Raw genomic sequence first — 14320 nt, forward strand, 5'->3', positions numbered from 1 at the left:
TGTTTTAGTATTTAGAAACAGATGATTTTTGTGAAGTTCTTTTTACTTTTTATTTGCACAGGCAGAGTCTGAAATGCAGGATTTTGTATTAAAGAAGTACTTATTCCCTCTTATGTTATTAACCACTCTCAACATCCTGGTCATAGAGATACATGTTGAGACTACCACTAATCTTGTGGGATTTCCTGGTGTATCACCACACAGCACTGAACTTTTTACCCAAGAAATGAGAGAGCAAAGTGATCTAAAGAAACCACTGAGTTCATCTTGCTGTCCAAGGATCATTTTGAAGCAAGAAAGCATTAGCAACTGTTCCAGCCTGGTGCTTATATCTCATTTGAAACATCTCATTCCTGACCAACAAAGAAAATTTCAATAAAGTACTTTTACTGATTTAACAACAGTGAGCTCCTGGGAATGTCAAAGTGCTAAGCCTTTTCCAAGGAGAGAAGAAATCAACAGCTCAAATATAATTAACCTTCCATTCTCAATGCAAACTGCCACGCATAGGAGCTCTGCAGTCTATTAGTGAAGTTATAATGGCCAACAGGCAGAAGCAAAATTGGTCAAAAAGTTGGCTGCTGCTGTCATATTTTTGGAATTATGATTAATGGCACTAATAATGTGGATGATTACTGATATGTGTATCTCCAGCAGTTTATCATATTGCTTTGGCTGCCTACGTCCACAATAAACAGGATGCTATCATTTACCTCTTTATTGAAGGCAATCCTTCTCTTGAAGGAGCATATTCTAATTACTTCGTAATGTTTTATGTCTTAAACATTTTGCAGCTCTGGACCTTGCCAACTGCTTCGTGTCTACCATTGATTAATTACTGAATGTTTAATCAAAATTTAGAAACTAATGTAGTCATTTATGAGCACACTGCAGTGCCAAAGTAGTTAGGCTTTGCTCCCAAGTTTGGAGAGTGTTGAGTTCAAAATCAAATCCCAGTCATGTATGAGGATCCAAGAATTTCACCTTGGGTGCTCTGGAGTTGCCAATTCCATCTCCGCTGATGAATGGAAGGTAATCTAACTACAGGGTAAACAGCATCTTTACCTACCCTGTCTTCACTGGATTTCCCTTTCTTCTTTCCTCAGTTCCCTGATCAACTGAGCACCACTGTTAGCTGTTGCTGAGAACAAGAAAGACCTCGCGAATACCCATCATGAGAATATAGTTTTGAAGTGGTTAAACAAGTGAAAAATAATTTGCTGGGACAAATACATAAGTTTTTTTTAATGTGGATTTTTTATGGTACTGTCATACAACCATTCACCGTTGAAGTTAAGTGTTTTTTTAATACCATTACTGAACTGCTGAAATGGATGCTAATATAGCTTGGAGTGCTAATGTCAAGTCCTGGTAATAAAAAAGACAGACTGCTGAATGAAATAATTTCAAGTAAAAAATAGAACAAAAGTGCTCTCTCTCTTGCTCTCCACTTTTATTGAATTGGGACTGACTGAGCCAATTGCTTTAGAAGTCTGTAAAACACAATTACGAGTGAGTGAACTGACCCACCAGTGCCCCCTCAGTGACAGAGCAGACTAAAAAGGCAGCAGAGTTAGAGCGGCTCCCCTCCGCTGGCCATCAGACCTACAAGGCTACCAGCTGCAGTTCTGTTGTTCTTGGTGCCCAAATGGGTCTCGTTTTACTTACGAAATCTTATTTCCCATCAATGTGATAAAGTTACTTCATACATCACTCTCTAAGATGTAGATGTCTATTCTGGCAATTAAGAATCATCTGTCTTTTGATATTCTTATTTATGTGGATGTTTATGTATAAACACACATATACATTATGTGGATGAATTTAGATTAGAACATTAGCACAATTTTTGAATGGCTGGTAATAATTCAGATTGATATATGCAATAGCAATATTGAGGCACCATTTACATATATTCTGTTAGAAACACTTGTCTTTTTTTTCTTTCCTAAGGTAAAGTCAAAATTAGAGCAAGCAACAAAAAGAATTAAACTAGGAGTGGGTAACATTTTCCCCCCTAGTTAATAAAAGAAGTAATAAACTCTACAAAGTACTAGAGTTAGGATCACTAACACTTTAGGCATAACAGCTTTTTACCAGGAATTTACAACTCCTGTTTTAATTCAAGCAGCTTGCATTAGGACATAAAATCTAGGTATATTTTAAAAGTGTAGTTTTATGTGAAATAACTGAAGAAAAACTGTCCTTTCCTAAAAAGTATTCTTTCTTCCTTGTCTCAGCTTGCCTGCCTCTCCCTCACACATGTATCTTGGCACTCAAGAATCAAAGTTACCAAATTCCTCTTTTATGACGTTGCAATTTTTTGGCAAGGACAAGCTTCTTTCCAATTCTGCCACATTCATTTATTTGAAGCTTGTGGGAGTCTTCTGGCAAGCACATTATTTCTGAGAAGGCTTTAAAAAAAGAAAAAAAAAATGCTTCATTGCTAAACCTTCATTATGAAATTTAGGCAAAGAAGGTATCCCTTCCTCTTAGTACAACCACGAATGATCACTTACAGTAGAAGGGCTGACAGCAGCCTTTCACCTAAGACAAAACTGAACTTACCCGAGTTACACAAGTGAATGTTAATGTACATGTACGGTCTTACCACCCTCTTCTGGGTAGAAAACAGCCTATGTTTTTTAAAAAGGGAAGATGGGCTACAAAAATGAGCCTCTCAAAGAAATGGTTAAATATAAGAAAGATTCACACCAATAAAGTCTGTGAGAAGTTCAGATAGATTCTGAGGGACGTGGAAATCAGGAAGACCCTTTCAAAGTGGTCTCATCATGAAAAATACCACTGGTGCAATCAATATGTGCATTCTGCTCAGATATTTTGGCCTGAATTTTCAAGATAATGCTGGCAAGAACAGTAGATTGTTCCTTTATGAGGAAGGTAAAAATAAGAGCTATATAGAAGCATTATATATGTGCAACAGAAGTTATAATTCCACAAGAGACTTAATGTTAACTCCCATCAATAGAAATTTGTAAAAATCTCTTTGCATCATGAAAAGGAAATCATTCATCAGCCATGAAGCTCTATGGTCTATTTGGTACACAGTTCTGAAGACGGGGGAAATGACTGGTGTGGTTCTTGAAGTGGAGGAGTGAAAGGTCAGCAGAGGCTTAAATGAGCTTGTCTTGCATCCAGCTGGGCCAGCAGGAGGTCATTAGGAAGATCCGAGGCTCACTTTAGGCTTGACAGAGTCTCTCTCCATGATACAAGGAGACCGTTTTGCTCACTGCTCTTCTCCCAGTATCTAAAAAGAACCCCAGGGACAGGAATGACACTGAAGTTTATCTTACTACCAAAGTTTTGCTTGAGGAGGGCACAACTAGCAATTACTCAGAGGGGGATTTATTTTGTGTGTTTGCTTCTGATGGAAAGTAATGGAGATAAGTACAAAAGGTTTATTGATCTGGCTCTATTGTGAAACCAAATAGAGTAGCAGGGGAAAAAAAAAAACTCTTCCTTAACATTTAGAAGTCAGAGGACCTGCACAACTTCACGTTATAAGAGAATTTTAGAAATGGAGACTTGTAGTTTGATTGGCAATGAAATGAAACAGCTAATGCTTTAAAATGTTCTCCTCTTTTACTTGGAGGGGATTACCACATCGTATTTGACAGCTAATTATATTAGGGCAAATATACTAATAGTTATCCTGAATTGGTGCTAAGTGGCTCATTTCTTAGAGGTATTACCTGGTGAAATCATGTGTATTTACTGAAAAGCCCTCCCTAGAAAAAGTTCTGTATAAGTTTCCAAACATAGAGAATCATGGAAAACATGGATGTTGCTATGCTGAGAAGGTGGTAACAGGAGGTAGGTAACATGTTCTCGCATCTTCACCTCTGCTGTTAATGTATGCAGTGGCTCATCAGAGGTAGCTCATGTTAATTTATTCCTGCATACCTGTACAGGGCTGGAAGTCAGGTAATCAGACCAGCTAAAACCATACATTTCTGCTTTTTAGCTACAGCTACCCAGAGGCCTATAGAGGAACAAATTTAGTTCTGGAGACATCAGCAGGTTTTAATAAACCAAATACACGTCTTCCTCCATAGGAATAGAGAAGTTTCCACGTTTAGATGTGGACTGATTAAACTAGCAATCAAATGGAAGGTTGCCTCATATTTATTTATAAATCACCCTCAGCAAATGCAATTTGGTCTTTAAATTTATTCATAGGGCTAAATCATCTTTCTACAACTTGAAGATCAAACATATATGCTTACCTTTCTGATAAAATTGAAGACAAACCTTGACAACTAGCAGCTACTACTCTGAGAAGAAAGGAACAAAGATGGTAAAACTCAAGTAGGATGAAACAGAGACAATGACTTCTTACTATACAGGTCATCTAGTTGCTGAGTACAAAGTCTTCATTTTAGATGGGATTTTAGAACTGCCAATCATTAAGACAAATATGAATAGATTTTAACCTATGAGCAAATGATAAGGAATATTAGGAAAGAGAACAGAGGGTATTTGTTATTTTTCTTCCTGAATAAAAACCAAATTAACTTATAAGTAGGCTCCCCTTCAAAATGAGTGACCTATGCCACTCAGGTCCTGGGGATCAAAAATCAAGTCAGAATACGAGAAAGGATGAAAGGTCAACTACACCCAGCTAATTCTGACTATCAGGCTCTCTTCAAGAGAATTTCCTGTATGAGGCGGCAGGTTCCAGGCCAGTTAGAATTTCCTCTTCCTAGGAAAGATTTCATATGTATACTTCATAATGGAGGGGCAGCCTCCTGTTCCTTAACAGAACAGCAGCTCAGCAGCAGACAGATCAAGGGATAAACAAGAAGGAGGAAAGGGTCTTTAGAGACCTCAAAATCGAACACTACACTTTGTTATCAGGATATACTTGAAGACTTTAGCAGTCACCTTAAAGCAGCAGTCCCCAAACTTTTTGGTAACCAGGCACCAGTTCATGGAAGACAATTTTTCCACAGACGTGAGTGGGGGGTATAGTTTTGGGATGATACAATGATTCAGGCACATTACATTTATCATTAGATTCTCTTAAGGAGTGTGCAACCTAGATCCTTCACGTGCATATTTCACAATAGGGTTTGCACTCCTGTGAGAATCTAATGCCAGCACTGATCTGACAGGAGGTGGAGCTCAGGCAGTCATGCTCACCCGCCCACTACTCACCTCCTGCTGTGCAGCCTGGTTCCTAACAGGCCATGGACAAGTACTAGTCTGCAGCCGCGGGGTTCGGGACCCCTGCTTTAGAGCATCAGAGTTGTCTACAGAGAAAATTATTTACATTTCACTTCTATCACTCAGAATAAAAATTATTCTAACAGCTACCTAGTTACAAAGATGAATCACACTTTGTGTGTATTAGCTTGCTCTCTGTCCGTGTGGAATGGTCCTCTTGGCTTCTGAATTTGTTAAACACACACTCATTTACAACTATATAGAAAAGAATAGATTTGACGCTGTTGCTTGGAATCTTTAGCCCTAACAAATCTTGCATGTGTCTCTTCCCTTCCTCTGTGTCACTTTACACAAACAGCATTGTTGCTTTTCAAAAATCTTCAACTTGATCTTATAAAATCTACAAGGACCACCAACAAAGGACCTGGTAATCTTTGCTAATTAACTGCCAAACCTAAAATGTAGTATTTAACATCTTTCTACTTCCCATCTTACTAACATGCCTATCTGGAGACCAAAAATGCAACTACCTCATGTATCACCACTTTGGAAGAAGCCCAGGCAGACCTGTGTAAAACTCCTCCAAGGTGTTCGAATCATGAAGAAGTCTGCTTTTATAAACAGAAGGAAGAGGGCAATTCTGTTAGCTTTATGACAGGAATCTCAGAAACCCTATAGCCCTGCACACTTCAGCCCCCACTCAAAATCCCCTCTAATGCTTTATTTGCTCAAGGAAGACATTGTGGAGTCAAGGATGGATGAAACTGAGACTCTGGGGAGAGGAAAGAAATGGGTCTGAGGACAGCAGGATTAAAGACAAAGGAGGGTTTCTGTTTGAGAAGGTCTGTTGGCTCAAGAAAAAGGTAAGAAAACTTGTCTTAGCTTCACAGCAAATTAAAAAGGAAAAAATAGGGAGACAAACTTCCTGGGGTTCTTGTGACTAATAAAGTAAAAGTGAAGAGACAGGAGAAGGTAAGTCTAAGAGACAGATCAGAAATGTAATCCAAGAGGCTTTGTGAATAACGAGATTAAATCACAGGTTGACATTCATTGACGAAATGATAATAAAAGGCTGAAACAGGAATACAATTATGTTTCACAGTTCACTCTGCTGAGATGCAGGAAGAGGCAGGCACCCCAATGGCATCACTGGTTATTTGGTGCAGCTAAACTCATAACATTATGTTAATTCAAGTCATAGACTCAAACAAGATGAAAACTTTTCTTAAGAAACTATAATGTCAAAATTAAAGTATCAGAACTTGTGTGTTTATAACCTAGGATCAAAAGAGTTGTGTATTGTTAAAAAGCAAAATTTCAAGTAAGAATTTAAAAAGTTTCTATTCTACAATTTTTGCAATCTACTTTTCCATTTGTCTTATGTGATAAAGCTCCAAAGTGAAAAAGATTGGACATACTGTGATTTCAGCCAAATGAAATGTATCAACTGTCTTCTGAAGCTTGCTATCTTCTGCGTGACTGAACACCCTGGGAGCACATCTGTACTCTTCTTCCCACCTAGAATATCCTCATCATCCTAGATGTGGGTCTAAACTTATATATGGTTAGTCACGCACTACAATCCTGATACCTACAATAAAAAATGAAGATTGAAATATTTTCCTGCTATCAATAAATGTTTTTCCTCAGACAAACCAATAAGCAGTACCTCAACAGTACCTCCTTATGTGTTAAGACATAAACATATGAACACTTGCGTTTTCTAGGAATTTTACATAAATGAAGGCTTCAAACGTTGGGTGTGTAGCCTTTTGGTCTCACAGCTATTTATCCCAGTGCTATGCCTTGCAATATTTTCAGCAAACCAACTAAAACTGTGACAGGAATTCACGCAATTAAGATTAAATTTTGGCTTGTCTTCAAACACTCCATTTCCATAAATATTTTATTCAGGTTTTCGAGTCTTTCATTTTTGTTTAAAAAAATGCAATGCATTAACCTCATTATTAGTAGTGTACTATCTCAAATTTAAAAGAATGAGTATTGCTCACAACTTGGGGGAGGTTGGGTATAGTATTTTATTACTCAAAATATAGCCATCTTATCTGATGTATTCTGGGACTGTCAATGATACCTTGGAACTGAAATAACATGACTATAAACTACTTTTACAGAACAAAGTAAACGGGGGTGGGAAATGGTAAATGGGAAATGTAAAAAATGGTTTCTCCTCAAAGCATGTTTTGGGTTGTATAAGAAAGTTACTTATTTTTCTTAAAGATTTTGCTTTTCAAAGATTGGCCCCCTTTTATTTCAGTAGAAAGCTCAAAAATATTCTTCAAACTTTTATTTAAAAAAGGACTGATTTCCAAATATGAAGACAAAACAGAATATTCCAGAGATAGGACACTACTTTTCAGTGGTATGTTTAATGTTACTTTGCCAAAGAACTCTACGCAATTGACAAGCACTAGAATTACTGCTTACTAGTGGTGGCTCTGTAGAAACTTTCTAGTTAATTTAATGTGTTTCTTCCATTGATTTCCACTATGTTATAAAATTTTCTCTAAAATATTTTAAAAAGACAATGTAGAACCAAAAACCACACCTGATATAATGGTTGAAGAACTAAACTAGACTGTGACCCAAGTCAGGCTGGTGGTGTATTATGTAAATGATCTGCTCACAAGCTTATCTCAACAAATGCAGGATAACCGCACTATCCTGCCACTGACCACCTTGACACATTCCATTTATATTACATTTTCTTGAGGATTAATAAAGAACTTTGTAGGTTTAGGACCAGCTGCTTCTGTTTAAGCCCAACTGTTTCAGAGCTGCAACTACATAGCAGGAGTATGATGTCATCTGAAGGCTGGACATAATACATTCGTGCTGGTCCTCAAAGTATATGCACACCTCCCCTTCTGTGAATAATCCCCATGGTAGACTATAGTTTAGAGATGTGCTCAAAGCCATTATGAAGTTAAGATAAAGAAACCCACACCACCATACCATTTTCCCACATCAACAACTACATCTGTCCCATTTCCTTCTGATATTTTCATGACTCTTAAAGAATTCAAGGACACACTAAATACTCATGGAAGGAATGATAACATTACTGGTTATACCTACGGAGATGCAGGCTGTCTCGATGTCCTGGACCTATGGTTCTTTCCATCCGTAAATTTCTGTTTCTATATTGGATAAATATGTGTGTATGAAGATAATATATTGATTTAATCAAAAAGCCACATGGCAAAGCAGAAATATAAATATATAAATATATATATAACGGAAGCTGCGGCTTCTAAGTGAAGGTTCACGGGGAAGCAGGGAACCGTGTACATAGTTAACTTATTCACACCTAGATGCATGAAAACACATACACACACATATACACAGAGCACAGAGAAAAATGGCGTGCATTACGGGTAAGATGGCACATGATTCTGCATGCTTAATCATCACAAGCACCAACTGCAACAATCCTTCATGAGCATGGCAGTCTAGTTATCACGTGATCACTGTGGACAATCTTTACAGTGCATCAAAAACATCTAAGTTGGATTTCTTTTAGCATGAAGTCCAACATGACTGAAAACTGGCACCCTCCACCCCCAGCAGGAGCAGCCAATGGAGATTTACTGACCTGTCTCTGCTTCGGCGAGAGGGGAATGCAGCATTGCAACCAGCCACTGTGCAGACGTGCATCTCTTTCAAGTGAACATTCCTGTAGTGAAGTTTCACACTGTAGGAGCTTTTGAAACTCTTCTTGCACACATAACATATTTTGGGGTCTGGGCTAGAACACAGGTCACCTTCTGGGGAGAACTTTTGAGGGCTGCCATAATTCAGAGACGATGTAAAGCTCTCATGCAGGGCGGCCATGCTGGCACCCCCACCGTTGTACAGTCCATACTGGCTCATGTAAAACATGTCATAAGTGGGGTCTGTAAATTCTTCCTTCACCTTGATGATGTCCTGGTGAGAGGGCTCACTGTGGTTCTCATCAGGCCTCTCACTATTCATCAGGACTTTTTCACTCACTTCGCTGTGAATGTGCTCATCCCCTTCCATGGATTCCTCGCCCAGTTTGGGCTCCGAAGACTCAGACTCATTCTCATAGTCCCGCTCAGGCTCTTGGTCTTCAGAAGTCATGCTGTCAGCCCTCCTTATTTCAGTCCTTGAAATGCACCGGGTCCTGTTATGCTTAGAAAAGTCCTTCACAGACATGCCTGGGCTCATCTCCTCTTGGGAGTGACAATGATTGTCATGGCTCATATCATTGACCACAGCTCCACCATCATTGGGGTCATCATCTTCATCATCAAACTCATCAGCGGTATCAATAATTTCCTTCTCAATCTTCACAGGCATGCTTGACTTCCTGGGCTTTTTCTTGGGTGCCAGGTCAGCACTGGGCTCATGGGTGGCCATCATCACTGCTGGCACTACTGGCTCAGAGGGTGGCGGGGGGTGCTGCTCTATGGTACCACTGGTTGGAATGATGGGACTGGTTGGGAGGGAGGTTGGAGGACTCACCATTTCCCCTGGAGTGAGTAAACTTCTATAAAATGGAGGAACTGGTTGTACAGTCTTTAGCCCAGAAAACACCAGCTGGCTAGGGAGAGGGTTTTGCAAGACAGGGTCTAGAGGGGGAGTGGTAAAACCCATTGGGGGCCGGCCAGGGCTTGTGAGTGCCAGATTTGATTTTGTACTTGCTATGACAGGGGTGGCAGCTCCTGAGGTGGCCCGAATTAAATCTTTATCTCGGTTATTCCTTAGCATAGGCATGTGAAGGCGAGGATTGGGGTTTGCACTGTGGCGATTACGACTTCGGAGGGAGCTAAAGACCATGTTGCAACCTTCAATGGTGCATCGATGTTTGATCTTCAGGTGAACAGCATTGTAATGAATTTTGAGAGTACCTTTGTCATAGAATGTCTTCCCACATGCATTACAGAACACTCTTCCCTTCCTAGAGGCTGACCCCATCCTTCTCATCCGATGAATCCGGAATGAGCTTTTTGGGTGTTCAGTTTTAGTTAAATCACTGACTGGGGCAGAATTCTGAATGGGAGAGACACAGGCTGGCTCGGTTTTGGGCTCCACATTAGTAATGCTGGTCAGGGCATTTCTATTGGGTGTTTGATCATTCTTATAAGGTGTGGGAGAAACTTCGGATTCACTGCTCTCATTATATTCATTCTGAGTTGAAAGGCTGGGTTCCCGCAGCCTCAACCCTGGTTGCTCTAACAGTAGCCCATTTGGAGGCAACCCTAGCAGTGGCGCTGAGACAGGGTTTATGTACTGGAATGGAAGGAGAAATGCAAGGCTGTTTGGGATGTTTTCGAAGTGATGAATGCTGGAAGGATTGCTGTTCTCTAAGTGAGCAAGGAGGCTGGGACTCCTGGTGCGATTATTGCTCTCAATGAAAGTCCTTATATCTGAGTCTGTCTTTGAAGATGGTACAGCCACGGCCTGCCCTTCTTTCTCCTGAATTGCCATCAGCTCCACAATGGATTTGGTTTCTCCAAACCGCAGAAACTGCTGAAGGGTGATGATTTCCTCTTCTCGAGACATGATGGCCCAGCGGTCCAGCACCTTGCCAGCAGCATCCTAGAGGCCACATCAAAGAAACAACAAAGACAAACACAAAAACTTATTGATTGTGCATAATTATTCAATGCAACTGAAGGTGCTCTGTGTGCTCATAAAACACCGAGAGCAAGAGCAGAAAACAACATGCAAGCACTGTTAATAAAAGTCAACCCACAAAGCAAACTTTTCTGCCATGCAAATGTAGTAATTAGAGTCACAGTTAGAGAAACAGATTGAGTTTAATAATGTCAAAGCAAACAAAATGTAGACCACTGGGGCTCTGTGATCTAAAATGCCTTCAGTACTGCTTTTTTTAAACAACAATGATCTATATACTATGCAACTATTTAGCATATATTAGTATAACATGTGAACTCCTGCTGTGAAATCCAACATAAATGAAAAAAATGTTACCTTAGTCCTTATTAAATAGTGATACTATAGGAAGGAATTAAGTACATTTTGTGAAATTTACTTCTTCAACATAAGCAGACATGACACTGGATTCAATGATGAAAATTCCTTTAAGTAGGAGTTATGTGAATTTCTGAATCAAAAAGATGAATAAAGTAGCATTACCCCTCATATCTTGTTACTAAACTGTATCTTTTTTTTTTTTTGGAATGGCTATATTTTAGTATCATTTAATAGCAGGCAATTTCATAAGGAAGAATAAGAAAAACATCACTCATAAAAGGTAATTGTACTTTTCCTGAAAATTGGTTGTAATCCTATGATTCAAAGTTTGAGTTAGACTTAATGTATTTGACTTTTTATGATCTTGTTATAAATGACAGTCATAGATATCTAAAAAGTAAACATGTGATGGATTTAGATAGAATAAATGTGTAAAAAGTTGTCTCTCAGCATCCTCCTCTGATAGCAAAGGGAGTCCACAGAGAATACACATCAGTAATCACCAGACTATGTGTTGTTAAATATACATTAAAAAGCATTTCACACTTTCATTTTTGCTAGTAACTATGAGATTGGCCTGGAGGTAGGACTTTAAAATCCTGCAATGTAATGTCAGGCAATCCATTTCAGCATGGATTGAGAGAAATCTATTCAAACACTTAAATAATGACACCATCACTTTCTAGGGCACCATTTCTTCCCATTGGGACAGCACACTTTGCATCCCTCTGTGAATGACACTTGCCCCAACCCTGATCATAAATTTAAGAAAGCATAGTATCTTCTTAAAAACAAAATGACAAGATACTTATTAATTACAAAGGGAAAATCATAACATTATCATGGAAAAACCTAACAGACCCTACCTTAAAAGGGTGATCGAATTTACCACCGTGAGTGGAAATCACGCCATCATGTACCGCTTGTTAGGACACACTAAGAAGGGCACAACATCACTTTTGTGGCATTCTTCTAATGATACCGTTTGGCTGTGTCCCCACCCAAATCTCATCTTGAATTGTAGCTCCCATTATCCCCAAATGTCGTGGGAGGGAGCCGGTGGAAGTTAGCTCAATCATGGGGGTGAGTCTTTCCCATGCTGTTCTTATGACAGTGAATAAGTCTCATGAGATCTAATGGTTTTATAAAGGTTTTATAAAGTTCCCTGCACATACTCTTGCCTGCTGCCATGTAAGATGTGACTTTGCTCCTCCTTTGCCTTCCACCATGACTGTGGGGCCTACCTAGCCATGTGGAAATGTGAGTCCATTAAAACTCTTCCTTTAATGGACAAACACACTGTAAAATCTTCACAACCTCAAGTCAATTCATCAGAAATCATCAGGCAAACCAAAATTGAGGGGCATTCTACAAAACAGTAGATGGTACTCTTCAAAGTGTAAAGTTCGGGAAAGATTTATTAAAAATAAAGAATGGTTCCAGATTAGAGGGGACTAATCAAATATAGTTGTGTGATTCCAGATCAGAAAAAAGACATTAGTGGGAAACTTAGCAACAATTGAATAAAGTCTCTAGATTAGTTAGTAGTATTATACCCATCTGAATTTTCCAGTTTCAGTCACTGTGCTTTGATTATGTAGAATGTTACACTAGAGGAAGCATGATTAGAGGCATAAGGGATCTGTACTGCTTTTGCAAGGGAAAAGTCTCTCCTCAACCTGTGGACATAAAATTCTCTCTGAAACACTGCCCTATGGTCTGAATCATCACAGCTAGTTTGATTAAGTGGGTATTTGTCATTTACTTGAATTACTTTTTTAAAAAAACCCTGATACATTATGTGCCCCGCTTTGTAAGGCTCACTCCTAGCATCCTACCATTTTATATAAAGAATATGTATGAGTACGTGCATGTGGGTGTCCACTCCTATGAAAACTGTCAAACACATAAGGGTGCAGGTATATGGCAACCCCAGATGATCCTGAAGTCCTGCCATCAGCATTTTCAAAACCTCACTCATAGCAGTTGGTATCGTTCACATCCTACTTTTGGAACAGGGGTAACATGGAAGAATGTTGGTGCTATAGGTAAATAGAGAAGTAATTTGTGATTTTTAATAGATTACCTCATTTGACCCCTATCATAACTTCCAGAGCTCAGAGAACAGATGAGAAATCAGGAGAGAAGAAAGCTAAGATAAGTTGTTAAGGTTGCCAAGATACTAATTTGAGGCCCAGGAGTTGAACATAGAAATTCTGACTCTAAGTTCAGAATGTGTCCACAGTATTCAGTGGCTATCATTCCATGATGCCATTTCCCAGGTAAGCCCATTGAGTTTGTGGTAGTAAAGAGCAGGACTTCTGAGGCAGTCTTTCTCTAGAATGCTATAATGTCCTCTTCTGTACCATCTTTCTTGTATCATCAAATCTACTCTCTTGAGTGTTCTTTTACAGAGCCTTTCACTGCGGATTAATTTCTCAGGCTGAGCCCCAATCTGAGCAATGTACAGTCATATCTTCTCCAGGTTCTTTCAAGGTAGCCTGTAACTAAATCTACATGTCAATGAAGTACTTACACAATTGACAGCCTCTGGTATTAAAATGCACCTCAGAAACCACAGCAACTGAGCAGTCCCACCTGAGGCATCTCATTTCCATCACCTTTCTGTCTTCTTTCTCCCAACAGTACAGAGCAGTCCCATATGGTTTCTCCTGGCCCGCCACAATGCCCGTTACTATTTCTAAAACTACTGCCTTTTAGACTGTCTTCTAGCACTCAGTTGTTGTCTCTGCTAAAATGGAGTCTGTTACATTAAACCACTTGCTTCTGGTGAAAGAGATCCAGGTAAGTATGATTTAGAACTCTGATAGTTCCTGAATCATAAAAGAGAAGCTTCATTTACAGCGGTAATAGAAGCAGCAATTTATACTTACACAGATAAACAACAAAGCATATTTGCAAACAAACATACTTAAGAACGGGACACACAGCTCCGTAATACCAAACTAGAGTCCCCTTGATAGTGCCATAGGTGTCCTTTCCAAAGAAGTCATCATTGGCTGGGTGTTGTGGCTCATGCCTGTAATCCTGACATTGAGGAAGGCCAGTGTGGGAAGATGGCTTAAGCCCGAGGCAACATGGCAAGACCCTGGCTCTACAAAAATTAAAAAACTAGCCAAGTGTGCTG

The 14320-nt window shown here is 39.4% G+C and overlaps 1 protein-coding gene across 3 annotated transcripts in view; it reads right to left on the reverse strand.

The window, feature by feature from the left end:
• BNC2 (basonuclin 2) overlaps window positions 1-14320 on the reverse strand; it is a 458180-nt gene that overhangs the window by 10635 nt on the left and 433225 nt on the right. For all 3 annotated transcript variants that reach the window (XM_033237410.1, XM_033237409.1, XM_033237411.1), the window contains one exon: window positions 8804-10773. In XM_033237410.1, the coding sequence (XP_033093301.1) occupies window positions 8804-10773 (1970 nt within the window). The remainder of the gene's footprint in view (window positions 1-8803; window positions 10774-14320) is intronic.

Source organism: Trachypithecus francoisi, unplaced genomic scaffold, assembly GCF_009764315.1.
Source record: "Trachypithecus francoisi isolate TF-2019V2 unplaced genomic scaffold, Tfra_2.0 Lachesis_group16, whole genome shotgun sequence".
In the NCBI taxonomy this organism is placed as follows: Eukaryota; Metazoa; Chordata; class Mammalia; order Primates; family Cercopithecidae; genus Trachypithecus; species Trachypithecus francoisi.